General features: G+C 41.9%; 2 protein-coding genes across 8 annotated transcripts in view; one reads left to right on the plus strand and one right to left on the minus strand.

Moving 5' to 3' along the window:
* TANC1 (tetratricopeptide repeat, ankyrin repeat and coiled-coil containing 1) overlaps positions 1–25,990 on the plus strand; it is a 71,278-nt gene that overhangs the window by 36,771 nt on the left and 8,517 nt on the right. For 4 of the 7 annotated variants that reach the window (XM_014890623.2, XM_088168495.1, XM_014890622.2 and 1 more), the window contains 15 exons: positions 3,244–3,345; positions 6,244–6,365; positions 7,310–7,499; positions 10,737–10,994; positions 11,574–11,693; positions 12,734–13,015; positions 13,876–14,030; positions 15,250–15,481; positions 16,474–16,640; positions 17,951–18,558; positions 19,895–20,003; positions 20,216–20,338; positions 21,123–21,359; positions 21,952–22,137; positions 23,990–24,068. In XM_014890623.2, coding sequence (XP_014746109.2) covers positions 3,244–3,345; positions 6,244–6,365; positions 7,310–7,499; positions 10,737–10,994; positions 11,574–11,693; positions 12,734–13,015; positions 13,876–14,030; positions 15,250–15,481; positions 16,474–16,640; positions 17,951–18,558; positions 19,895–20,003; positions 20,216–20,338; positions 21,123–21,359; positions 21,952–22,137; positions 23,990–24,068 — 2,970 coding nt within the window. The remainder of the gene's footprint in view (positions 1–3,243; positions 3,346–6,243; positions 6,366–7,309; positions 7,500–10,736; positions 10,995–11,573; positions 11,694–12,733; positions 13,016–13,875; positions 14,031–15,249; positions 15,482–16,473; positions 16,641–17,950; positions 18,559–19,894; positions 20,004–20,215; positions 20,339–21,122; positions 21,360–21,951; positions 22,138–23,989; positions 24,069–25,990) is intronic. The other 3 variants (XM_088168496.1, XM_014890626.2, XM_088168498.1) reach the window with 2 other exon arrangements.
* WDSUB1 (WD repeat, sterile alpha motif and U-box domain containing 1) overlaps positions 21,225–25,990 on the minus strand; it is a 29,076-nt gene continuing 24,310 nt past the window's right edge. Inside the window, exon 11 of the mRNA XM_088168505.1 lies at positions 21,225–22,544. Within this exon, the coding sequence (XP_088024631.1) occupies positions 22,531–22,544 (14 nt within the window). The 3' untranslated portion in view covers positions 21,225–22,530. The remainder of the gene's footprint in view (positions 22,545–25,990) is intronic.

The following is a 25,990-nucleotide window of genomic DNA, read 5'->3' on the forward strand; positions in this document are numbered from 1 at the left end:
GCTGGGAATGCAGTGGCATTTATGCATCATGATTTTGTACAAAGACCTAACCAGGTGATAGGAGGCTGACAGAAACATTGTGCTATTCCTTTGACTTTCACCAAACTCTAGCTAATGGAAGATGATTTCATATAAATTAGCTGCCTGGTATCTGGGGCAGGGGTAGTAACAAGAGTATACTAATGTCCTGATTTCAAAGCTCTCTATTTTGGTAGCATGACAGCAAGTTACAGATCCTTCAGGATGTGGTGAGTGAAAGAAGAAAGAACTGCAAAGGAGTCTCTGCACAGGAGGCTGAAGTTGGGTTGTAGTGATAAAGTTGTCTACTTTACAAAATTCTGATTTCCGTCCTCTCAGTTGAGTTTCTTCTACTACAAAGCTAGAATGAGCATTGTTTGGATTGGTCATCTTACAGGTGTGCAGCTGAACCAGTATTTGTTGTCTTAAAGGGGTAATAGTTGATTGTAGAGTCTGATTTAGGAGGCTCAACTAAAAGAATTAAAGTACTGATTTTTAACGGATGTTAAAAAAAAATGGATTGTGAAGTTTAAGATATGAATTAAAGATGCTGCTGCTGCACTTGAAAAAAATGTTTGCTGCTTTCCTTACATTAATGATACAATAATGCTTTAACAGAGGAAGGTTTCCTTTGAAATCAGTGAATTTCCATCAGTGAATGCCAGAGGTGACTGCTCGGAGAGTTTTGCATAAACGTACAACAGAACTTTAGTAAGTTTTGAAGTTAAACTTCAATTAAAACTTATAATTAACAAGCAAATTAATCCTGACACCTGATTCTTGAGACTAGACTAGGTCAGAGAACTGGTTCCATCCCAGGCTGCAGCTCTGTGCCCTACCCCTGGGGGCCCTGGGACTGTTCCTCCTGCGAGCACTCAGCTGTCCCAGCTCCAGGGGCCTGCATCAGGCAATCCCTGGGATCTGTACAGCAACAGATCCTCTTAGTGCTGACTTAGTGAAAGGATGGAGCTGCACACACACAGTTACAGTGATCGCCTGAGAAATCAGCTCTTCTGCAGTCAAAAAAGCATTAAGAATTGCTAGCAAAGCAATAGATGACTTTAAAAAAGTATTGGTATGGAATTGTATAAATCAGTAGTTTGTCCCCCTTGGGAGGAGACTGGTGTAACTCTGGTGATAGCAACTTTAAAAATCTGTACTAGATTTAGGACAGAGCTAGAACAGACTGCAGGAATGACTGTGGGTGTGGAATGGCACTGAAGAGAAGTCATGGTAACAGACTGCAGCAGTGTTTGTCTGCCTGGAAGAAAGGCAGTTGTGAAAAGGAGACCGTGCAGGCACTGTCTGGCAGTGTTGTGTTCACCTGCTGGTGGTGCAGACTGTGAAAGAAAGGCTGGGCTTAGTTCCTGGAAGAAAAATCCATCTAGAACTCTTGAAGAGCAAGTGGGCAGTTCTGCCTCAGGACACGCTAAGGCACTCAGAGCAGTCAGGGCATCGTTGCAGGGAGGGTGTTTGCCCTTGCCGAGATTCCTCTGCCATTTGCTGATAAAACATCAGGGCTGATGACATCCCGGTCCCACATGAACCTGCTGTCACACCTGATTCAGCCAGCCTACACTTCCGGAAAAGAGCTGCTGTTCTGCAGATGCAGTTCACCTTTAAATGAGTTCTTTTCATCCAAGGATTAATTCATGTGTCCTGTTCTAGATTAGTGCATGAAAATAAACTTACCATGAATTCTCCTACTTGTTGCAATGTTGTATACCAGGTTTGCAAGTACTGTGAGTGACTTCCACAGCAGTTTGTGAGGAACAAAATTCAGTAAAGGGTCTAAGGGTCTCCTCCACAGCTTAAAGCATGAGTGCTAAAAATACATCCTGAAGATCTTTGCGTGCTGATCTAATTTTACAACTGCTGCACTTTTTTTTTTGGAACTTCTAGAATGAGTACTTTTTGTTGTCCAACTTTTGATGTGTTTGATTATACTTCTTACAAATGACATGTGTGGACTATTGTCTCCTTAAAGAATGTGATTTTGTTTCAAAGGAATGTATTTTTAGCTGCCAATGGCCAATGCCCCTTATTTTTGTTAGACAGTAGTGTTGGAAGAGCCCCCTCTCGTGTTGGTGCCGAGCTGTTGGTGTAAAAAGTGAAATCCACTCCAGAATCTCTACTGGAGATACCAATATGTGTTGGTGTAGGACTGACACTTCCTGACCAGTATTTCTTAGCTAAGACATTAGGTTGTCACCATGTTCCCGTATTGCCCTTCCAGGTGGAAATCTGAAAGAGCAGGTGTGTCCAGCTGTCTGGTTCTGGGCAGCAGAGGCATGTTCCCCTCTGATGGGGTGGCCAGGCCTGTGCCAGGGTCACCCTGGAGGCACAAGGCCACAGAGGTTTTTGCAGCTTTTCTTTAAAAGCAGTCATGAGTCCTAAAGTGCTTAGGAAAAAGAGCAAGAAATCAATGTAGTTTTCAAAGACTTAATGTAGCATCTGAGGCTGCTGCCAAAAGGAAGATGGGATGCTTAATGTGGCTGAAGTGCCACAGCCTAAATATAGGGTGGGGTTTTAATAAACGAAGTGTGTGAGAGTTTTGGTGTGCCCTTGAACTCTGAACCAAGGAGAAGGATGAAGAGCCGAACTGAGGAAGGGGGAAGCCCCTTTATCGGGGCAATGTGGGACAATTGTTATCAGGCCCTCACTGCTCCCTGGAGGGGTTTTGCTCTGTTAGTGTGGGGAGGGCAGAGCGGGAGGAAGCACAGCTGGGAGCTGCGGGTGCTCCCGAGTTAAAACATCAGCACTGAGAAGAGGAGGGACACCAGCTCCTGGGGTTACACACGGCGTGCAGCTTACACACCACGGACACTGGGGTTACACACCACGGACACTGGGGTTACACACCACGGACACTGGGGTTACACACCACGGACACTGGGGTTACACACCACGGACACTGGGGCTACACACCACGGACACTGGGGTTACACACGGCGTGCAGCTTACACACCACGGACACTGGGGTTACACACCACGGACACTGGGGTTGTTTTCTAGCAGAGTTGGTGTTCTGAAAAGCCTGGAGCAGGTTTCTCAGAGAGTGGAAGTGCAGCAGCTCGCTGGTCTGTGCTAGCAGCTGTGTGTGTAAGAAGTCATTTCTCGGCATTTTTACATCGTAGAGCATAGACACAGGACATAGACATAGACACGGGAGCCTTGTGGGCCCTGTGGAAAGAGTGAGATGCGCTCAGCTCGTTCCCATTGCAGGTCCAGTCAGGAAGCCCAAGTTTGTGGAGAGCCCCAGGGTGCCGGGGGAGGCAGCCCTGGGCCTGCAGAGGAGGCCGGAGCCGGGAGAGCCCCGCGGCCACGGTGAGTGCGTGCTCGGGGGAGAGAGGGAGTGCGTGCTCGGGGGAGTGTGTGAGTGTCTGCTCAGTGACTTTGCTCGCTGAGTCCCTGCTCAGCTGTTCCATGCACCAGCGCCACTCACAGTGCACTCACGAGCTGTGTGCTGGGCACAGGTGTGTGCTGGGCACAGGTGTGTGCTGGGCTGAGCACAGGTGTGTGCTGGGCTGAGCACAGGTGTGTGCTGGGCACAGGTGTGTGCTGGGCACAGGTGTGTGTTGGGCTGAGCACAGGTGTGTGTGGGCAGGGCACAGGTGTGTGCTGGGCACAGGTGTGTGCTGAGCAGAAGTGTGTGCTGAGGTCACTCACAGTGCACTCGGGCTTTGCTGCTTGCCCTCACACCTGGCCTGGCTTTGAGCTGGCTCTGCAGAGTTCCTGAGGCTGCTCCTGCGCTGCAGGCAAAGTCCTGTCCCAGTGTCGTTGGCTGCTGCATAGAGCTAAGGCGTTTTTCTAAACTTGTTTTTTGTTATAAATTGACTCAAATGTGTAGCTTTGCATTCCTTGTAGTGTTTTGTTTTAGAAATTTTGTAAATGTTTGCTGACTAGGGCGGTGACAGTTAACTCCTGTGTTGGTAAAGCTGGGGGAAGCCAGCTCCCTAGAGTTAATTGGCCTTCTTGGAAAGTTTCGTGTTGGTTAAATCTGACTAGTGAGTGACAGCGTGGCTTTTACATTGAATGTCATGACACATATGTCAGTATCTGTCATGTATTTTTAGTTTAATTTTTCAGTTTAACTGACTTCGTTAAGGTTAGTGGATATAACTGATGATGTTCCAGGTGAAAATTCCTTTGTTTTTCATTTGTTTCAATTTTAAAGGAAACTACAGTTTAAAAAGTCAGTGTTTTCTTTCTAAAATACAGACGCTTAGTAGCCAAAATAGAACTATTTGAAATTGTTTTCACCCTCTACCCTGGTTGCTCTTGTGCCTTCTTCACAGCCATCTTCTAGTGCTGGCATTAAATTCTAGGTCCAGCTGGGAGAGCACGTAGTGTTCATGCCCTGGTCTGAAGGTGACCATGCTGTGATGTTCCTCCTGTCACAGAGCTGTGCTCCAGGTGCTGGGGCTGAGGCTGCTGGAGGCCAGCACCAGGTTCTGCTGTTCCAGGACTGAGCAGTGCATGCTGTGTCTAACACCTTGGCTCTGTGACTGACTGAATTTGGTAGTATGCATAACGTTTACTCAGACTTGTCAGATATTATAATTTTTCTGATAATAACAGTAATAATTTTTGTAATTTTGAGAGAAGAATGAAGGTGTTGCTTTCACAAACTGTAGTTTCCAAAATGGTGACTTAAAGATTAACTGTAATCTTTAAAATTGCTTTTTTAAAGAGAAAATATATTTTCCAGGCAAACATTTGAAGGCTTGTCAGTTTGTGAAAATTCTGAGATAAAAAAACCTTTGCTATCTGCTTTAATAGACTTCCTTCTTTCGAAATTCAATCTTGCAGAGTAAAACCTTAAGCTGTCTACAAAATTAAGAAATACATGCATTCAAGTAGGCGTTGAGCTGGGGTGAAATAAAGACAGAGGGTTAACTAATACTGCACATGTTTGCAAACTTTGGAGTTTTTGTCACCCATAAAATTGGGCCACTGTTGAAGTGGTGCTTATGGCCAGGCTGTTCAGTTACAGCTGTTATTTTGTATTTTTCTTCCCGTTTGCAGCTTGGGGAAAATCGTACCCCTGAGTGTCAGCTGCGTGGTTCGAGACCACACAGAGAGGAACGCTGCTCCTGAGCTGCTCAGTGGCGCTGGGAAGGGAAGGCCAGGGGCCAGCTCAGCTGGGTGGTTTTGTGCCCCAGCTCCTCTCAGGTGCTGCAGAAGGAGCCGAGTGAGGGCCTTGTGCCTCCTCTCCTGAGGTTCATCCCTAGCTCTGGCACCGACTCCTCTCGCCCACTGAGGCTCTGCAGCAGCTGGGAGTGGTTTGCTGCACATCTGCAGAAGCTGGGCTGCTGCAGCAGCCCCAGAGTGCCGGCTGGGCAGTGGCCCTGCAGCTGCTCCTCCACATCCCCCTGGCAGTTCTAGGGATAAGAGCTCCTGCTGGGAGCTGCTTCTCCAAGTGTTAGGATGATGCTCCATGTTAATTTAGCTGTTTATACCTGAGGATGAGAAGGCCTATGTATGTGTATATATATATATTTATATGTTTGGGTTTTTTTTAAATAATGGATGAAATCAATAAGTGAATGCCCTGTAAATGTTTCTGTCACAGGAGATGGTCACAGGTTGGTGGGTGATACCAGACTGCTGGCATCAAAGAATGAAAATGGCTGGTAGTGCTTGTTTGAGATTACATTAGCAAGACTGTATGCCAGGGCAGAGCTGTGCTTGGCTGCTCTTGTTGTAGCTTGCCTCATTTTGAATTTTGTTTTGCTCTATCTGTTGGATGCTAGAAAATGAAAATTAAATATCTTTGCACCAGAAGAGCTGGGACATTGAGAACTGGTGTCACATCTTTTGCATAGCAAGCAAAACAAAAATGTATGGAACTAGTTCTAGTGTTAACTGTGAGCTTACAAAACATTTCTGTTATTAACCTCTACTCTTCACGTTTTTGTATGACAGAAATAGAATTTCACCTTGCTGCTCAGCTTTGATAGCATTGAGCTTAGTGCTGCTCTTAGGAGAGTCTTTGTGTTCTGTCACTCATCAGTCCAGTGATGAACTGATTGCACTTAAACATTTCTGCTTTGACTGGCAGGTGGGTTTTTCCTCCCCTAGATTTGTGCTGTTATGCAGAGGATTCAAGATCCACCAGCAGTTAAAAGTCTGATGGCCAATTTGGTTGTACTTTTTATACCTCTTTTAACAGTTTCCAAATATAAGACTCTAACGTTCAACTTTTTTCCTCCCAATCCAAAGCAAAGCCTGACAAAGACTCAAGCTGTTCTCCTGCAGCGCAAGAATTGATGACAAGACTGGGGTTTTTACTGGGGGAAGGGATCCCAACTTCTGCTCACATGGAAGAGAAAAGCGAAGCTATGGTAGGATAATGGAATATATTTAATGTTGATCCTGTTTCAGAGAGGACTAATGTTATTTCTTCCATCTGCTAGTTGCAGTTACTTGATATAAATCTACCCAAATACCATCCATTTTAATAGAGATATAGTAAGAGAATTGGACTTGAATTTTAACAAGTGTTTGTTCTCAAGAAGTCAAGATCAATTCACAGTTTCAAAACACACAAACTGAATAGACGTCTCATCATTTCTGGAAGTTGAATCTAATCTACTATATGAATGTGAATAGCTTCTAGAATTCTCTCTGCTTTTAGTATTTAGGAGGAAATTTTTGCCTTTTCTTTTCAGTGATTTTCAAGAATGGAGAAGGCCAGCATTTGGTTAAAGCTGGGAGCATGCCTGGGGAGAGGGGTGTGTTTGTTTCTTCCTGAGAAGTTCACTTCAATCAGGCAGTCTTTCTCTGTCATTTGGGGTAGAGGGATTGGAGAGGAGGAGGCAGCTACTATGCACGTGAAACTCATCTGCTAACTAAAACTTCACAGTAACTACCCCTTGCTCTCTCCACTTTTAGTCCCAGCCCTACTAAATCTTAGTGTATCAGTTTGGGTTTTCACAGTGACAGTGAAAAATCTGTAAGACTGCAGTTCTAGGTTTTTCAATTCAAAGAATAAATACAAGAGGTGGAGGGGAGGGGTATCCAGTTAAGTGTTAAATAGAGAAGAAATCTGCCTTGCAGCTTTTTCACTGAACTGTGAAATTCCCTTTTTAATTCAGCAGTCACTTTTAAAGAGTAATATGAAAGATGAAGATCTCCAGTCTAGACAAAGTTTTAACTTCTTGAAGTTTTTACTTAAAAAATGGTCTCTTTGCTTTGCTCTTATTCTACCTCAGCTGGAGGTCTCTAGTTTTCAGCCCAGCAGGTCCTGCCTGCTGTGCAGTGAGTGTTTGTTGCTCTCCCCTGGCAGTGTGCAGTCCCCAGCCGAGGAGTGAGTCCCTGTTCCACCCTCACCAGCAGCACCACATCACCCAGCACCGACAGCCCCTGCTCCACCCTCAACAGCTGTGCTGGCAAAGCTGCAGCCAGCAAGGGCAGTCCCTGTGGCACCATCAGCACCCCCAGCTCCACCCTGGAGAGCAAGGACAGTGGCATTATAGGTGAGCTTTTGCATTAGCATGTCTTTCCTCTTAACTGTGAAAGTCTGAGCAGCTGCTTTATGGCACCATGTTCAGTTTTACACTGACTATGGATCCCATTTGAAAGATTGAAATCCTATTCTTGGCTATAACAGCTGCTGTTGTGCATTTCTCTTCTTTTGTTTTCCTGGTGCAGTTCTAATTTCTCCACTTTTTCCTTTGAAATAATTAATTTCCTCTCTTTTTCTCAGTTTTTTTGTTTTCTTGTGCCTTTTTTCTTTTCCAGAGGTCTTAACAGTGCTTTTCATAATGGTGAAGCACAGCAGGGCTTGAAGTTAATTTAATTTCCAGCTGAGGAAACAATAATTGATGTGATTTCTTATGAAAATAGCCTAAATCAAACTGTTTTTAAAAAGCGCAGACTTTTGAGTAATTGGCATAAAAACGAAGCTAAAATGGGGCATTGTGGAAGAGGTGAAATTGTGGGATGCTCTGTTGAAAGGTGGCTGAATTGAGAGTATCTGTGCATCTCGTGTGGGGAGTCTGTGGCCACTGAAGGCAGCCACCCACACAGCCCAACTGTTACAAGCTCCTTGGACCAACAGCTGAGTAGAAATCATTTTTACTGATCAGTCACCCTAAGAGACATTGTCATGGGTCAAAAGACTCTTGTATGAAACTTAAGTGTTTCAGTTGAAGAAAATGATTTTGTGTACTCATTCCATGTCACATTGATACATGATCAACTTTGTATAAGATCTAATTTTGAGATAGCATGAACATCTTCATGTAAAGGAAAGGATATATCAGAATTGTTGCTCTTGGAGAAAGAGCACAAATGTAGATACTGATATGAACACACTAGCCATGCTTGACAAGCTTGAAATAGTTCAAGAGTATGTCCATGCTCTAAATAAGGTCAGAATGGCCTTGTGTTTGTTTGAAATAATGCTACTGGCATGACAACATCATTATTGTATAGCCTTGTAAGTACCAGTGTTTTTAAGAAAAAATTTTAGAACAGTCATAAAAGTTGCTTATTGAACTACTGAAAAGGAAGGATGAGTGTATGAGTGCAAGAGCAGGGGGGGTTGCTGGTGGCTCCTTCAGTCAAGTACGTGTGGGTCATGGCTGGGACCAGGTGGAAAACTTCTGCTGCTCCTCTGCACAGCTGCTGTTCATGTCTCAGATTCCAGGAGAATTTGAACAGCCCCTGTGTCTTGGCTACCTGTGGCAGCACCCCTTCCATCTACAAAGGCATGAAACCAAGGAGAGGCACCTTTCTGATAAGGGACGTGTGCTTTTGGTCTTTATATAAAGTATGTCTGTGCATTCATATTTGTTATTAGCACATGTGCATTTTAAATTATGTCTAGCAACTATATATTTTCTAATGTCTTAGACAGAGTTCATCCAGCCATGAAAATATCTTTCACTTTCGTGCTGCTTATGTGGGCCTCCTTTGGATTTCTATTCCCGCTGTGTTTTCCGGACCAGAGACTGATGGGAAATTGGTCTTTTCTCTCTTTTCCTCTTTTTTACTTGCAGTTCAGGTTTCCTTTAGTTTTCTAGTGTTACTGCTGTAGCTGAATTCTTCTTTGCTTCTGTTGAGTTCGATGTAATAGTAGTAAAGGCAGGTTTTAAACTTCAGCAAGGAGCTACATAGGAGAAAAATTGGGCTGCTGGCCAAAAGAAAAGCTTTGCTGGATCCTTGCTGCTGTGTCAGGATGGAAATCTTGAGCAGCCAGATTTCCTGGAGCTGCATTTCACTCCAAGAGGAATCAGAGTTCTAAAGATTTCATACTTCAGGAGGAGCCAGATTCTTTTGACATGACAATAAAAATAAAATAAATTTGTCATATGGAAGTACAGTCTAAGTATGTGCAAAGATTAATGGAGTGCCTGGAAAGTTGGGTTTCTTTCTTCTACTGCCTCTAAATTGTATGTCATATTATTGTATTTCTTAGAATACAAGCTGTTGAATTGGAGCATCCAGTCTTCTGTCTCTTATGAGTGTGAGCCTAAGCTGGAGGAATGCAGAGCTGTGCAAGTACCTCTGCATCCTGCATGGCTGAAGCTGCAGTGCAGCTGCTGTGCAAGAACAGTTGGTGTTTCCTTGGCTGGACCAGGCTCAGCATTGCAGGAGTCACTCCTGTGGTTGCATTTTGTTAGCAGTCCTGTATGCCAAAATTCCTTAAGGAATGGGCCAGTTGAGTGTTGAATAGCCATAAATATGGCTTTAACTTTTAAATTGGTTCATGCAGATATTATAGTTTGAACTGGTATTGATTTATTTGTAATTTTTTTTTTATCCTGATGCCCTTTCATCCTATTTTGTATTTTCCTATGTTGTATTAAAGTGTTCAAAATGCATAGTGCCAGCTTAACCTTTAATATATATTTGAATATTTGTTGTTCAGTTATTTTGTGAGAGTTTAATGTAAGTAATTGAAAAACTTTTAAATAGTTTCAGTATTAGTCATACAAAAAATACATATCTACAAAGTATTCCTAATTGGGTAAAGAGGTCAGCATAGTTTTATGAAACATTACTCAAGTAGGTCTTCAGGAATATAAAGTCTTCACATTATTACAGGAGGCCTGGATTAAATACAACCCCAGACAAGTGCAGACACACTGATAACCCTCAGCAACCAAACTGGAACATCTGGGTCCCACTGGGTAATGCAGGTGGTGTCTCTCATCAAGGGAGGCACTGCAGCAGCAGCACCTGCTCTTCTGTACCACAGCATCCAAAAACACCTCGGTGGTCTTTGCTGCCTTTTAGCTGAGGGTCTCTCTAGGTCTGTGCTGCTTATTGCCTAGCATATGAAATTTTCGTAGCAGAAAAGGTCCCCTTTCTCCCCAAGCATTTATTTGAGCCTCTGATTTATACTGCAGCACTCTTTAAAATCATAAATCAGTATGTTTAATATTATCTGGAATTTTATTAATATACTCTACTGGTTCTGATTCATCATGCAGTTACTCCCGTTTGTTCTTTCTGACAGTGAAATGTAGTAGGTGCTTAAGAAAGGAGCAGTAAATAGCTTACTTGCTGGGAGGTTTCTGTCAAGATTAGTTTGCCAGGTATGTGAGTACAGGCTGATTGTCATCCTGATGTGATTTTGTATTTTAGGTGCAACAGACCTCTGAACAATATCGAATTTTTGTTTCACAATGCCATTTGAGAATGAGAATTCTAATGTGTGTGCCATATTCCTCTGACTTTACTTGGGTTTTTTCCCTCCTTTTCAGCCACTATAACAAGTTCTTCAGAAAATGATGATCGTAGTGGATCCAGCTTAGAATGGAGTAAGGATGGGAGTCTCAGAGCTGGAAAACACCAAGGCATGAGCCGTGGTCGAAGAGCAGATAATTGTTCACCAGTTGCAGAAGAGGAAGCCATGGGATCTTCTGAGAATTTGCCAAAAGAAGTATCAGCAGGAGAGGGTCCCCTTCCTTACACTCAGAGTTCTGCCTCTTTAATAATGCCTCGTCCAAACTCTGTTGCAGGTAAAGTCCTGGAGTCAACACCCAAGGGTGTTCTTAATGGTAGGACATTTCTTTTGAATTTTCTGTTGTTAGTATGAAGGTATCTCTATAGGATAGAAAGAAAAAAGCCTGTGTTCTGAGCTGAATAGATGAGCATTCCCTAAGCTGTTTAAAACTGTCACCCAGAAGGCTTCACCACGCTTTTTGGTAGGTATTGATTAGGTCAAGACTTCTGAAACACTTGAGAAGTCCATCAGTTATTCCAGGACTCTGCCTGCTGACAGGGAGTGTATTAGCAGGTGATACCCAAACCTATTCTAGCACTTCTGATCTCGCTGATGTGCTTGTTCCCACAGTAAAGAAGGAAATTGTCTCAACGGGAAAACTCTGTTCTGGGCCATTTAAGCAGGGAAAACCCCTAAATCTTTAATGAACTTGATTGAAATGCATTTTGTAAATGTTACAACATGAATGACTTTCGTTTCCATTGTCTAGAAAAACTTCTCTGTAACTAACATGTGGATGAAGGACTCTAATAAATAATTACACTATTTAACTTGTATTGAGAGAGAAATAAGCTTTACTTCTTTCATATTCTAGCAACAAGTTCAACCAAATTGGAAGATTTGAGTTATTTGGATGGACAAAGAAATACTCCTTTACGAACTTCAATTCGCTTACCGTGGCACAACACCGCTGGCAGCAGAGTGCAGCAGGAAGGTAAAGCACAGACACTCCCAGCTGCACCTGGCTGCAGGCACACCTTGCTTCAGCACTTCGGGCTGTGGCTGGGCTGAGAGCTCTGTCAGCAGCCCTGTCCCACAGTGGCACTGTGCAGTGCTCCTGACGAGCCACTCTGCATGGCTGCCAACAAGATGCTTGCTTACACTTTTTCCTGCACAATGCTATGGTTTAGAGATAGAATGTGTGTGCATTTGTTGCAACCAAGAACCATTAAAAGGCAGAAGAATGAAGATGAACTCCTGGTAAAACTGATCTTGAGAATTGTATGCAGATATTATGCTGCCCTCTTTATTCACGGCTTTTCACAATTATAGATTAATGCTGAAACAGAAGTTGTGTAACATTACATTTGGCTAATGAACCTTTATAGCATATTATTGGTGAATATTATTATTTCTATAAATTTTAATGTATTTTATGCAGTCAAACCCAAATTCTTCCCTGCGTCATCAGGTGTTTCCCAAGTGTATATATCAAAGTAATCAAAGGTGTGGCTACTGATCCTTGAAAAGTGCCTTGAAAAGTACAGAAAAACAAGGCAGTAATTGTTTTTGTATTACTTTAAGGGTTTTTTTTTAAACAGAAAAATTACGTTATTTTCTATACCTTTTTCTGTTTCTCTGTAAATGTTTGTACAGATGTGAAGACCTAACAATTTGATGCTCAGCACATAGGTCACTCTAAACTGAAAAATGGCTCTTCCCATTTGTAGAACTATTAATGCATTTTTAAGAAGTCTTCTTGGATTCTACAACTTGCTAACTCGAGTTCAGTTGTAAAAAAATTAGATTATACCTGTAGCTTCTTTCCTCTACAATTTAATTAATGCAAAAATTATGGAGAGGATCTGAACTGAGGCAATCAGATTTTATTGTTTTCATGATGAAAGCACTAGAATGTCTCATTATGACTGATTGTAACAAAGCTGCTAAATGATGTTACCTTCTGCAACCATGCTGTTGGATTGCATGTCAAGTTTCTTCTAATAAGCTTTTCTCCCTGACACATCTTTTCAGCTCGTTTCATCCCCTATAAGCCTCAGGATATTTTGCTGAAGCCGCTGTTGTTTGAGGTACCAAGCATAACCACGGACTCAGTGTTTGTTGGAAGAGAATGGCTGTTTCACACCATTGAAGAAAAGCTGCAGAATCCTGACCCAGCAGAGAGCAGGGGAGCAGTCATTACTGGGAATGTGGGCTTTGGGAAGACTGCAGTCATTTCACGGCTGGTGGCACTCAGCTGCCATGGAAGTCGCATGAGACAAATAGCCTCCAACAGCCCAGGCTCATCTCCTAAAAGTACGTTCCTTTTTGGGTAATGCTCTGCCTTCGTGTGCATCAGGAGGCACATGTTTGATTCTTTGGCTTAAGGTAGTCAGACCTCATCAAGTCTTTAGCAAACACTTCTTTCTTCCAATGAGAAATGAAGGAGTTAAAATGTTTGGTTCTGACAAATACCTTCAAGGTGACATGATGTGGGCTCAGCCCATCAGAGTTGGTGGCATGGAGGCAGTGTGCAGGATCTCTTCCTCTTGTCAGGCAGTGTACCCCAAACTCTGAGCATGTGCCTGCAGCAGCTTTGTCTCTCACGAGTTTGGAAAGGGAGCAGTGAGTGTTTCTGTCCTTGTGTACCTGCTGTGTATGCTCTCCATGGAGGTTTTTGTAGAGGTGAGAATAAAGCTATGGAGAACCCCCTTCTGTCTCCTACTGGGATCCATAGCATCCTGTCACCAGACCAGTCCAGTGCCTACATTAACTGGAAGGATGGTGAGACTGTCATTACTGCTATTTCCCCAATTGACACTTCAAATGTTATTACTAATGATAACAATGCTGTATTTCCCAAGAGTTTAGTCATACAGTAATTACTAGTTTAAATGAGGCATTGTATGTGTAATTTTCTGAAGAAAACTCTTCACATCAGCATGGTTTTGCTTTCAGTAATTCTATAGTTTTGATTTAAAAGTCAGTTCAGTTGTTTTAAAATTGTAAAGTTGCAAATATGTGGCCGTATTTATCAGACTAGTTGCAGGCTTCTTTTATAATGGTATTTATCTGTTTCAGTTTTTCCTCTAGCAGTTAGATAATCTGTGGTGTTTTCCTACAAAGCAATCTGCTATCAGCAAATTCGGTCTCTTGTATTTGTTGCCTTTTAAAAGCAGGTGGTGACTCCAGTCAGGAGATTCCCTTGAGCCAGTGCCCCCCGTGTGCCCCTCTGTCAGGTGACACCAGTACAGTGAAGACTCTGACTGGTCCTGGTGCTCCTGAATACAAAACTCACACAGGGGATTCTGTGAGACGCCTCGCGTCAAAGGTGAGTTTTCACTCCTACGAGATGTTCAGTGTGCCAAAACCCTCTGAGCTGGGGGTCAGTTTGCTTTGCAGAGCCCCCCTGGAGGCTGCAGGCGTGCTGGGACAGGGGCAGCACCTGGGCCCCTCTGCACGATGGCTCTGGTGAGATGAGCTGCCTGCCTCCTGTACCTGTCAGGTGATCACCTGAATCCTGCATGGTCTCAGAAAGAGTTACCTGAACAACTGCTCACCAGTTTTGTGTGGGTGTGGGAGGTTGGGATGCTTTCCTTGCCAAAGGGGTTGTATGTTTTCTACAGGGAGCTGCTTAATGTACCTTCCAAAAGCAAAATTCGGGACGGGGGGAGGTGGGGAAGAGAAAATGTTTCATTCTTGTATGAAGAATCAAACTTCTATATGCTATGATAGAAGTTGAGTCTGAATCTAGTTTTATTTTCCATACTCAGAGTCTGAAGTCATTTTTGTATTAGATGAATGTTAGGTGTTTTATTTTTTACCTAAGTAGTAAAATCAATGAGAGTCTGAATTGCATATTGAATAATTGTAGGGAAAACATGAGATCTCTACCATTTGCAGTCTTTAAAGTGATACATATTTGTTTGAAGCAGTGTTATGAAAACCACTAAAGTGCAGGCTTATTAGTCACTATGAACACCATGTTTTCCCTGTGGTTTGTTTTGGGTTTTTTTTTTTCCCCCAAAGAAATATGGGTTACATCCTGGTTTATTTTGAAGTAATAAAACCAGTTGTCATATTTCTCCATTTGCTTATGTAAGCATGTCTTTAATAGCTGTCTGTCATTTACTTTTGCCTGATGATCAAATTAGTCCTTAGGTCATTACAGTGTGGGACATGGTGTTGTTAAATTGCAGCTACTAGGTCACCTAGTCAGACACTCAGGTTACTTTTCCTGTGCTTAGTTGATCAGCTGCTTACCCACTATATTCAAATACCACGAACTCAAATTGTTGTGTTTTCCTGCCAGAATCTGAAACCTTGATTTCTTCTTCTCTCTGCACGCCCTGCAAGGTCAAAAACCTTTTTCATTTCCTTCCTCCCTGCGTTTGACCCAGGCTGTCAGAGAGTGTTACAGCGTGGGATCTAACACTGAAAAGGATTTTGTAGTCGAGAGAGAAATTTAATAGCACTTTATCATAACTGCACGAACTAGTAACCAGCCAAAATTCTGAAAGGGTAATGCTTTTTGCTGTGTAATTCTGCAGGTGGTTGCTTACCATTACTGCCAGGCTGATAACACATACACGTGTCTGGTGCCCGAGTTCGTGCACAGCGTGGCAGCTCTGCTGTGCCGCTCGCAGCAGCTGGCAGCCTACAGAGACCTGCTGCTCAGAGAGCCTCACCTGCAGAGCATGCTGAGCCTCAGGTCTTGTGTCCAGGATCCTGCAGCAGCCTTCAAAAGGGGAGTGTTGGAACCACTTGCAAACCTCAGGAGAGGTACGGTAAACTGGAAGTAACTTGGAAATGGAATCTGAACTGCATGAAGAGTGGAGAAAAGTATTAAAAATAAATAAAGCAGAACATTTCTGGAGAAGGAGATTGTGCTAGTTGTCTGTAACAACAATAGATGAGTTTTGAACAGTTGATTCGTGTTTAAAATTCTGTGGAACTTATTAAAGGTTATAGAAGTTTTATATTTGCTTTTTTTGCCAGAAAATGGGAAGAGAGCTATTATCTTGAAGTTAAGACTGGCACCTTCACATTAAAGGGTTTCATTTTAAGATGTGTTCAAGTTTTGTCACATACTTTCTAATTTTCTGGGCCTAAACATTTGCAAAGTGGATGTTGGTTTTCCTTGCTTTTAAAATGGATGTGGCAGTTTTCCAACAACTACAGAATCTCCTGAGCAGGAAAGGACCCACCAGGAGCATCATCAGTTCATCTCCTGTCCCTACACAGCCCCCCCAGCAATCCCACCCTGGGCATCCCTGGAGCATTGTCCCAACACTCCTGGAGCTCTGGCAGCTTTGGGAATGTGCCCATTCCCTGGGGAGCCTGGGCAGTGCCAGCACCCTCTGGGGGAAGAAGCTGTCCTGATATCCACCCTAACCCTCCCCAGCACAGCTGCAGCCCTTCCCTCGGCTATGGTGTGTAAAAGAAAGCATGTTGCAACATGAATTTTGTATTTAATAAAACCCCAACAAACTCTTCTTGAAAACAGCTACTTCCCTGCATATGCCAGCTTGAGCAGATACTTGATCTGTGGCAGAATGGGGGTTTTGCCTACATATGAACTGAGTGTATCATTCCTATTTTTAGTCTCCTAATCTTGTTTTTAATCTCCTAAACAATGCTTAAATACTGTAAGATGTACTGGTGTGCGTAAAGATACATTTTTGTTACTTGGCATATGGAATTTAAGGATAAAGATTTGTCACTTTAAGGGAGAATGTGTTTTTATCTTTTCCGTTTTTATTTTCAAATTTCAGAGCAGAAGATTCCTGAGGAAGACTACATAATTTTGGTAGATGGTTTAAATGATGCTGAATTTCATAAACCTGATTATGGTGACACAATTTCTTCATTTATCACAAGTATAATCAATAAGTTTCCTCCCTGGCTGAAGCTCATTGTGACTGTAAGAACTAATTTCCAGGTAAAAACACCTTTTATGCTTTTCTTACCCTCAAAGACCAAATGATCATTTATATTGGTGCAGCTGCATTATTATGAAAAATACTGGGTTTAGAGGAGCTCAGCCTCTTGGATTTTTTCTTCCTTCCTTTGTTGTATGTTTGTTTGCAGTGTGCAGGTACAATATTGGAGGCCTTTTCCATTGTGAATCACTTTATTGCAGCTGCCAGTAGAGTTGATAATAGAAGAAATTATGAAATTTGGGTTTGTTCCCTTGTACCTCAGGAGTGGATTGTTAAGGTGCAGGTGTGCTTCAGTACAGCCTCTGAGAGTTTATTTCTTCTCTGCCTTCTTACCACTAGCACTCAGACTGTTTAACTGGCTGAAGAGTTTATTTCTCAAGTAAATTTTTGGATTTAAGAAGGGATTTCTGTAGCAGAGACTATTCCCTCTCTGGAGACTGGAGAAGTGTGTCTTTGCTTAAAACATCTCGCTGGTCTGAAAGTGCAGCTTTTTGAAATCTATTTAATTATATAAAGTGGAATAGAGTTCCTTTTTCTCTTGTGAATGTCTGGAGATGTTTGTTAAACCTTCTTTTTAATATATGACTATGTAAGAAGTTTCTGGTTCTTTAATTTTAGAAATTTTAAAATAAAACTTTGGAAATTTTACTTTATGTATGAAGTTTAAGTTAGAAGTTGCAGAAGTGTTTCTTATAAACAAAGGTATTTTGGATCTTTATTTACATAAACATGAAAGTAATCTGTATAACAGAAATATGAAAGTGTTCAGGGGAAGCTGCTGAGGTGTCTGTGCTCTGTGGTACTTGGACCTTCAGGCTCATGGGGCTGGGGATGTGCACAGCACGTGCCTGGTGCATTGGTGCTGGAAGGAGAATTGATAAAGGGCAGACTTTTCTCTCTGGTCATTTGTGTTACTTCTTACTAAAATGTTCCTGCCTAATAGATCATTCTTTTTGCCTCCCCCTTTCCCTGGCCTGTCTTAGGGTCCAATTCTGGTAACTGTTTTCCATTTCCTTACCTTTGAAGTGATCATTTCTCATCCCCTTCAACTGTTGAGTTTGGTCAATGAAATACTCGAGACCTTCCTATGAAAAATGATGATAAATTTATGTAGGAATACTCGTGTACCTCTTATGAGGAGGCAATATTTGCAAAACCATCTCAGGGATACTGAATTCCTTTTTAATCTGGTAGTCAGTACAGAAGGGAAATGTAGCAGAGATGCATCGTTGAGTTCTCAGTGCTGGAATACTGTAATGCCTTTGGTTTGTGTTTTCTTTTTCCTTTTTTTCCCCTCTCTCCCTCACAGGAAGTGGTAAATTCACTACCATTTATCCCAATATCCCTGGACAATTTTCCAGACAACAAAGGAATTCACGATGATTTGAATGCTTATATTCAGTACAGAATTAATAACAGTCAGGAAATTATAAACAACATGTCTTTAAATGGAAAAGCTGATGCAGCTACAATTGGGAAAGTGAGTAACCACCTGATCATGAGAAGCCTGGGGTCCTACCTCTATTTGAAACTCACTCTGGATCTTTTCCAAAAAGGTCATTTAGTAATCAAAAGTGCAAGCTACAAGGTTGTTCCTGTGTCTCTGTCAGAGCTGTACTTACTGCAGTGCAATATGAAATTCATGACAAACTCTGCTTTTGAGCGAGCTCAGCCCATATTGAACGTGGCATTGGCATCCCTACATCCCATGACAGATGACCAGATTTTCCAAGCTATTAATGCAGGACAAATAAACAGTGAACAACAGTGGGAAGACTTCAGCCAGAGGATGGAAGCCCTTTCGTGTTTTCTGATCAAAAGACGTGACAAAACACGCATGTTCTGCCATCCTTCCTTCAGGGAATGGCTTGTCTGGAGAGCAGAAGGTGAAAATACTGACTTCTTATGTGAGCCAAGGTAAATTCAAACTGCACTAACTCATGTTCAAATAAAATTAGGTTTTTTATATTTGATTGCAACAATTGGTGAGGGGAAAGAGTGATCTTAAAATATGAGTACACCTAATTTTTTCCCAACCAAAAACTTTTATATATATAGAGGTAATGCGACTTAAGATTCAAAGTTTACAGTGCATAATTGACTCTATAGAAGTCAGAAATTTGCATCTGGCTTTTCTACCTTCAAGGAGAAATGAGAGTGCTATATTGTTCTGAACACAGCAAAATTGTTGAGAATCCCCTGCAGCAGCACCTTGTCTATATAATGTGGAGTGCAAGAATAGAAGGAACAGATCATTTGGTCTTTCTTAAACATAAAAATATTGAGACATTTTGAGCTGTGGTTCCATCCTGCTGGCATTGTTTCAGTTTGTTCCAGCTCACCGTCTGTGACTGGGAGGGCTGGACTTGGTTGAGTTGGAAACAGTGGCTGTTGCTGTTCATCATGTTCTCACAGTTGGCTCCCCAGATTTTTTTTCCCATGTCCCTTGGGGTTTACAGCTTTTTCTTTTTCGTTCTTTTACAAAAGAATAGATAATGCTGCCATTTAAAATTATTGCCAGCCCAGGACTTGTCTGAGCTTTTGGGGGGCTGTAACAGAAGCAGCTCTGTAGGTGGGGCTGGGGGGTTGTGGGGCCCTGGTCCCACCACGGCAACTCCCAGCACTTGCCCCAGCAGCAGTGGGGGCTGCCTGGGCCCAGGTAAAGCTTCTGATTGTGCAAAGGTCTGTTCAGAAGTGTCTGAAGATGGAGTGAGAAGTGCCTTCCCACAGCTTTCTCCCTCGGCTGAAGAGTCCAGCTAGCATGTGGCTAATTGCCCAGTTCCAGTGTATGGTCTGATTAACAAATAGTTTATGACCTTGCTTGCTCAGGGCTGTGCTGCTCTCACTATTTCCTAGAACACTGACCACCACTAATGTAGGTATAGAATTACTGAATACACGTTTTTCTCTCAAATTTTGCAAGTATTCAGATCTTGTGCTTCTAAAAGGATTGGCTTCTCTGTGAGCTGCCTGCAGCTTTTGGCTCTGGGAATACAAAAGGAACAGTGTGTAAACCACCTCAAAGCTGACACGGGCCCCCTGTGAGGGAACAGCACAGAAATAAATACCACAAGTGTTTTATCTTCAAAATTTGCTGGTTTTCATTTTGCATTATTTCATTATGGAAAGAATTTTGTTTAGACGTGATGGTAAATTTCAGTAGTCTGACATAGTTGAACAGGCATAAAGATGTGTTAGAATATTTACTGAAATACGGTTACAAAAGTGGTTCTCTCTTAATCCTTTTTGTTAGGAATGGACATGCTCTGCTGGCTTTCATGTTTTCTCGACAGGAGGGAAAGTTAAACCGCCAACAAACTATGGAACTTGGCCATCATATACTGAAAGCTCATATTTTCAAGGTAAAGCTTGCAGCCTAGTACACTTCATGACCTATTGTATGAATGCATCACAGAGAGTCTCCTCTGACTCACCTGAATAATTTGGAGGGAGCTTACTCAAAATATTTGGTAGTGCTATGGATCTAGATTTAATTTCTTTTTATACTGAGTTGTAGATTAAAATAGGATTTCTGATTCTATAGAGAGATTTCCTGTTCTGTCATTTCTGTCAGGGTCTCAGTAAAAGGACTGGAATTTCTTCCAGTCACCTGCAAGCCTTGTGGATTGGTTATAGCACTGATGGACTGTCTACAGCCCTGGCTTCCCTAAGAAACATCTACACACCTAACGTGAAGGTAAGAGCATAGCAGGGCTGCACAGCCAGCACTGTCTGGCACTGCTGCTGCCACTGCTGAAGTTGGTGTAACTCTTCAGCAGAGAAGCACCTGGGTCTGAACTCTTTTGTGACAAGCCTTCATGTACTTCTGTAAGCTGTTGCTAAAGTTCAAATCAGTTTTCCTTGAATAGTATTGATGGAAAGAAGGGTTTTTCCTTTTTTCTTGTGTGGTTGGTGAGTGTGTTGGGTGCATTTTTGGGGGTTAGATGTCCCACGTGGCCTTGCTGGGCAGAGCTCAGGGCTCTTTGCTTCTGTGGGAAAGTGTCAATTGTAAAAGGGGGAAATACTATGAGAGGAAATGATTTAAAATACCACGACTTTGCACTGTTATTTGAATCCCCCAATGATGGATAGCAAAATCCAAGTCAGTCAGTTGGAATTTGAGCCAACTGCTAAAGCTTTTGACTGGAAATTTGTGTGTACGTAAACACACACGTGCATGCTCTGGCTATTTGAGATTTTCTTTTTATGCAACCTGATTCTCTCTTAATGGAGGTAGTTGCAGAGTAGTAGTGAGTTTCAGGGAAGAGACAAGTCTTCTCTTGAGAGTGCAGTGCTCAGTAATACAATAATATATTTACTAAGAGAAGATTTTAAACTGGTATATTGCTGGTATGTGTTAAGGTTGATGTCTGCCAATAAAATCTGCATCAAAATTAGGCAGTAACAAATGAGTACCTGATCAAGATAACAAATTCAGACAAATCTGAGGAAAACATTGTTTTGTTTAAATTAAATTTTAGGTGAGTCGGCTGCTGATTTTGGCAGGAGCAAATGTGAATTACAGGACTGAGGTATTGAATAATGCTCCAGTGCTGTGTGTTCAGTCACACCTTGGACATGAAGAAGTGGTGAATCTTTTATTGGAGTTTGGAGCTGCTATTAATGGAACTTCAGAAAATGGGATGACAGCCCTTAGTTATGCCGCTGCTGCAGGTCACATGAACATCGTGTCACTGCTGTGCAGAAAAGGTGCAAAGGTAAGCTGGTGCACAAAGATTGCCAAGCCTGCAGCCAGAAGAGTCATACAAAGGCCTAAAAAAGCTGTTATTGATTACTTAAGTAAATAATTATCAAGCATAGCTTGAGAGGTGAGTCCAGACTTCCATGAAGCATTTTGCATGTGCTGCTGGTCACAACCCTCTGGCAGAGCCAGTTTTGGGTGCCCCTCACTGTGCACTTGAATGACCTGTGGTCATCAGCTGGTCAGTGACTGTTACTGAGAGAGTGTTGGAGCCCTCTGAAGTCGAGGTCCAGGGGATCCCCACCTCTCCTCACCCACCCTCTGGTCCCCTTAGAGCCGCTGGCTGTCCAGGAAGCTGAGAACAATCTCCCCTTGGCCAGCCCATGCTGGCTGGTCCTGCTCACCGTGGCCTTCCTGTGTTTGGCAGTGCTCTCTGGGATTAGTTTTTCCATCACCTTCCCAGCTGCTCGGTGAGGCTGTTTGGCCTGCAGTTCCCCAGATATTCCTCTTGTTCTGGAAGTCAGGAGTGAGAGCTGCTCTCACTGAGTGCTCTGAAGCATCTCCTCCCCACAGCCTGTTAACCTCAGACGTGTCCTTTCCCCCTTCAGGCTGACCTTGCAGACAAGAAGGGCCAGTGTGCTCTGGTCCATAGTGCACTGAGAGGGCACTGTGGGATCCTGGAGTTCCTGCTCAGCCTGGTTTGGGTGAGTCCCTCACAGGAACAGGATTCCCTGCGGAAGCGCCAGGCGCTGCAACAAGCGCTCACAGCGGCTGCCAGCATGGGGCACTGCCAGGTGGGTTGGAATTCAGGTACCTCAGATCTGTTTGAAATCATCCGAATTTTACAGCAGTGCTTGCAGCTATTTTTAGAAGAGGCTTGGAAAGAATTGTTGACACTTCTGATATTTATCATCGTATGTATTAGCAGCTGGTTTAAGTGCTGTAGCTGAGTATCTGATAGTACAGTTTGCTTCAGGATTTGTTTATATGTGATTTTCTGTCAACTTTCTGTTCTTGGAAGTAGTCCTAAATCTCTAGTGGTGGTGATGGTTTTCTGTATCACTGATCCACCCAAGTATGTTTCTACTTCAGATGGAATTTTTCTTCCAGTTTTTCAATGCTTCAGTTTTTAGCTTGATGCACACGTCACCTTACAGTCTTCAGCTCAGTGTCACTTTAGATAGAAATTAGGGAAGGAGCACTAAAAATAAACACATAAGTACATTAAATGCTTTAGATATTTAGGTAATACAAGTATGTCTTCTGTTCATTTGCAAAATAAACTGTAACCTTGATAGAAAAGTAATGGGTACGTAAAGATCTTTGAATGAAGATCAGCTAGGCTAGAGGACTTAGTTATGTAGTAAGTGATGTACCAAAGTGGAAACAGAATCTCTTCAATAAAGCTGTTTCAATATTTGCTTCTTTTAAATCTATTTTTAAATTGCTTTAAGGTAAAGAGTCTGATCTTTGAAGTTGTTTAGATGCTCCAAATATAGAAATGTCTACGTGCAGTTCATTTATTACATTGTATATAAGCCATTGCTGTCTTACAATATAAACTTGAGATTCTGAGCTATGGTTAACTTGGATGAACAGATAATTCCTTCACTCTAATGAAGGTTCTTGTTTGCTGTCCACTGATTAAATGAAAGCAGTCAACTCCTGAACATCAGCAAAAGAGATCACATTAATCATAAATACATACCTGAAATATGTCTATCTTCCTCTGTTTTTAAGACATTAAGAAGCTGTATTCATAGCTAGAAAGAAAATCTGTGTGTTTCATGAATTTTAATAAATTATGTCCTAGCATTTTGAATTCCAGGACTTTCCATACAGTGTATACAACAGTTTTCAGAAGCTTAAAAACAGCCAGATCCTTTCTCCTTTTCTGCCTTTGTTTTCTCCTATAGCATCCCAAACTTTGTCAGTGTGATTCTCTTCCCTCACCTGTTGACTGCAGCCTCAGTGACTATGTGCTCCATTAGAAAAATCCGTTTAAAACAGTCATTAGAAAAAGTTTAAATTTAATCTTTTAGCAGGTGGTTTCAAAACACAGATTTCCTTGTTAGAGTATAACAAGGAATACATGTAGTAGAAACACAGCAAAGCATATTTAAAGCTTATTTCAGCTTTAAAAATAACTATTTGTCAACATATGCTTAGACCATTCTGGGAAGAAATATAGAAAAACAGGTAAGATATAACCCATGTGGAAGGAAAAACCTAGGTATCATCATTTTACAAAATACGTGCAAATATTCTCATTTTTGCTCACTTGTTTTAGATTATATGGAATTTCCTCACAGAACTGGGATGCTTTATTTTTGCCATTGTTTATTTTGATTGTTCTGTTCTATATGGGCCACATGGGAGGTCATTAAATCATACTTATGCCAAATAGCAAATCCATGGAAGAGCACTGGGCTTTTCTTAAACTGTTTTTAAAAACATTCACTTGCCTTCAAGTCTAAAATCCTACTGAAATTGTTTTGTGCAATACTGATTTTCTTTACTATTGATTTTTTGCACTGAGAGAGAAGCACTCTCACTTGTTTTACATCTTTTCTCCCTTGCTCTCTCATACAAGTGACAAGTGATGCTCTTGTGGCCCAGCACATCTCTGCTCCCTGTTTTTGGCAGGTGGTTCGTTACATCCTGACAGTTGAGAAAGATTATGACATGGACATCAATGACACTGATGGCTTGTGGGGAGAAACAGGTATTTCCCTTTTCATGTGTTTCCTAATTAGAGTTGCTAATTTAAGAATAAAGAGTTTTTAATCATGCTTTTAAAATTTAATTTCCTATAATAAAAATAATGAAAGACGTAGTTTTAGTAATAAAATGCTGTTTATAAGTATAATTTTAATAATAAAATGCTTTATATAAGTATAGTTTTAACTTACTGAATCTATTCATCTCAAGTATTGAAGAACTATTTTATATTAAAATTACTTGAAATTACTTACTTTTGAAGTAAATGGAAAGTTGTGAAAATAGAGTGCTTAAGTTTTAGCGTGGAATTTTATGGTATTCTGTGTCTGACAACCTTTGTTTAAATATCATTAGTTTTCAGGAAATGCTGGGCCATAGCCTCATTTGTTCTAATTAGGCAGTGGAAGAAAAGACCTGCCTTTGGACATGTGGGAAAGGAGAAATGTAGTTTTTAAGGCAGACTGTAATGGCTGCACTGCAGTTCCCTGGTGTGCTCCTCTCCCTGGCACAGCCCAGGGTGGGGATGGTGCTCAGTGGCCTCTCACACCCTGGACAAGCAGATGTGCTTCCTTCCTACACCTCTACAAAACCCTTGTTGCAAATCCAGTGAATTCCAGAAGCCATTTCTAAATCAATTTTGTTCTTCAGTGTTTTCCTCTCCGTGATTTTTATTGAAATCCTTGCATAACACATTGGGAATCTTCACTCACTGAGGAAGTGAACTCCTAAAAGGGGGATTTTTGAACAAGACTCAACTCTTTTGTTTGTAATATTGATATCCATAACAGTTACTTTCCAGTTATTCAGCTCTAAACAGTTGTTGTAACTGTAACACAGTGCATTTTCATCGACTGAGGAGGGAATGGGAATGGGTAAGATAGTGATAAAAGAGAAAAATTTACTTCTTCCTGCAGTGTTTGTAATTTCCTTTACTTTCAGCATTCATCGGAACTTTTTAAAAAATTCTATTTGATCGTGTTTGAAAATGCTAAAAATAAGTAACAGGAAATTCACAATGTGACCCATTTCTTAGTAGAAAGTGCAAGTGTGCTAGTTTTACCTGGGGATGGGACCAATTAGAGGTTGGTTTAGTTACTGACAGTATGAACAACCAATTAGAAAAAGTAAGTTTGCTCCATGAACACACATTTTAAAGGAGGTTACCTGAGAAAAAAGCTCTTTTATTACCTGTGGCTGGTCAGGTAACACCAGCCCAGCCCGGGGTCCCTCCCGTGCAGGGGGGGCCAGGAGGCCCCTGGGCACCCTCTGCAAACCAGGGGACCCCAAGGCTGATAAAAAGCTGATGGACATCTCAGCCCTGCGCCTGGCCCAGCCCTGCGACCTCTGGGTGAAACTGCAGCTCTTCAGTGCTCAGCTGGGATCTGCAAACCTCCAGCTTTCCTTTGAATATGAGAGGGGAAAAAAGGAGATGCTCCTAAGTCAGTGAAGCAAGAGCTAAGTTTTTTTAGATAAAAGGAAAATTAAAAGATGCTGTGAAAGTTAGCTGGAAATCCTTTTGTAAGATTGTAAGCATGAACTGATATCACACTGAAATTTCTTATAAACCGTGAAAAAAGACATGGGGGGTTGGAGTGTTCCATTTGATAAATCATTTAACTAAAAGTACCTGTGTTAAGAAACTTTGCCACGGAAAAAAACCCGAAAAATCTCAGCCTTCTGAGGATGAAGCATAAACAGAAAAAAAAAAGAGATAAAGAAAACTTTTACTTTAAAACAGTTCATGCTTAAAAGTAATACCCCATGAGTTTAACGTGGCCCATAAGCACAGCTTTGGGAGAGCTGTGAAGATGAAAAGAGCTTCACGACTTTATGAGTTTTTTTCCCAGGCAGATGCAAATCATAAAAGTAAAACCATGAAAAACTGTTTTCTTCCTCCTTATGGAAAAATCCCTATAGCCAACAAGA

Source organism: Sturnus vulgaris, chromosome 7 (genome assembly GCF_052056855.1).
Source record: "Sturnus vulgaris isolate bStuVul1 chromosome 7, bStuVul1.hap1, whole genome shotgun sequence".
NCBI classification, from domain to species: domain Eukaryota; kingdom Metazoa; phylum Chordata; class Aves; order Passeriformes; family Sturnidae; genus Sturnus; species Sturnus vulgaris.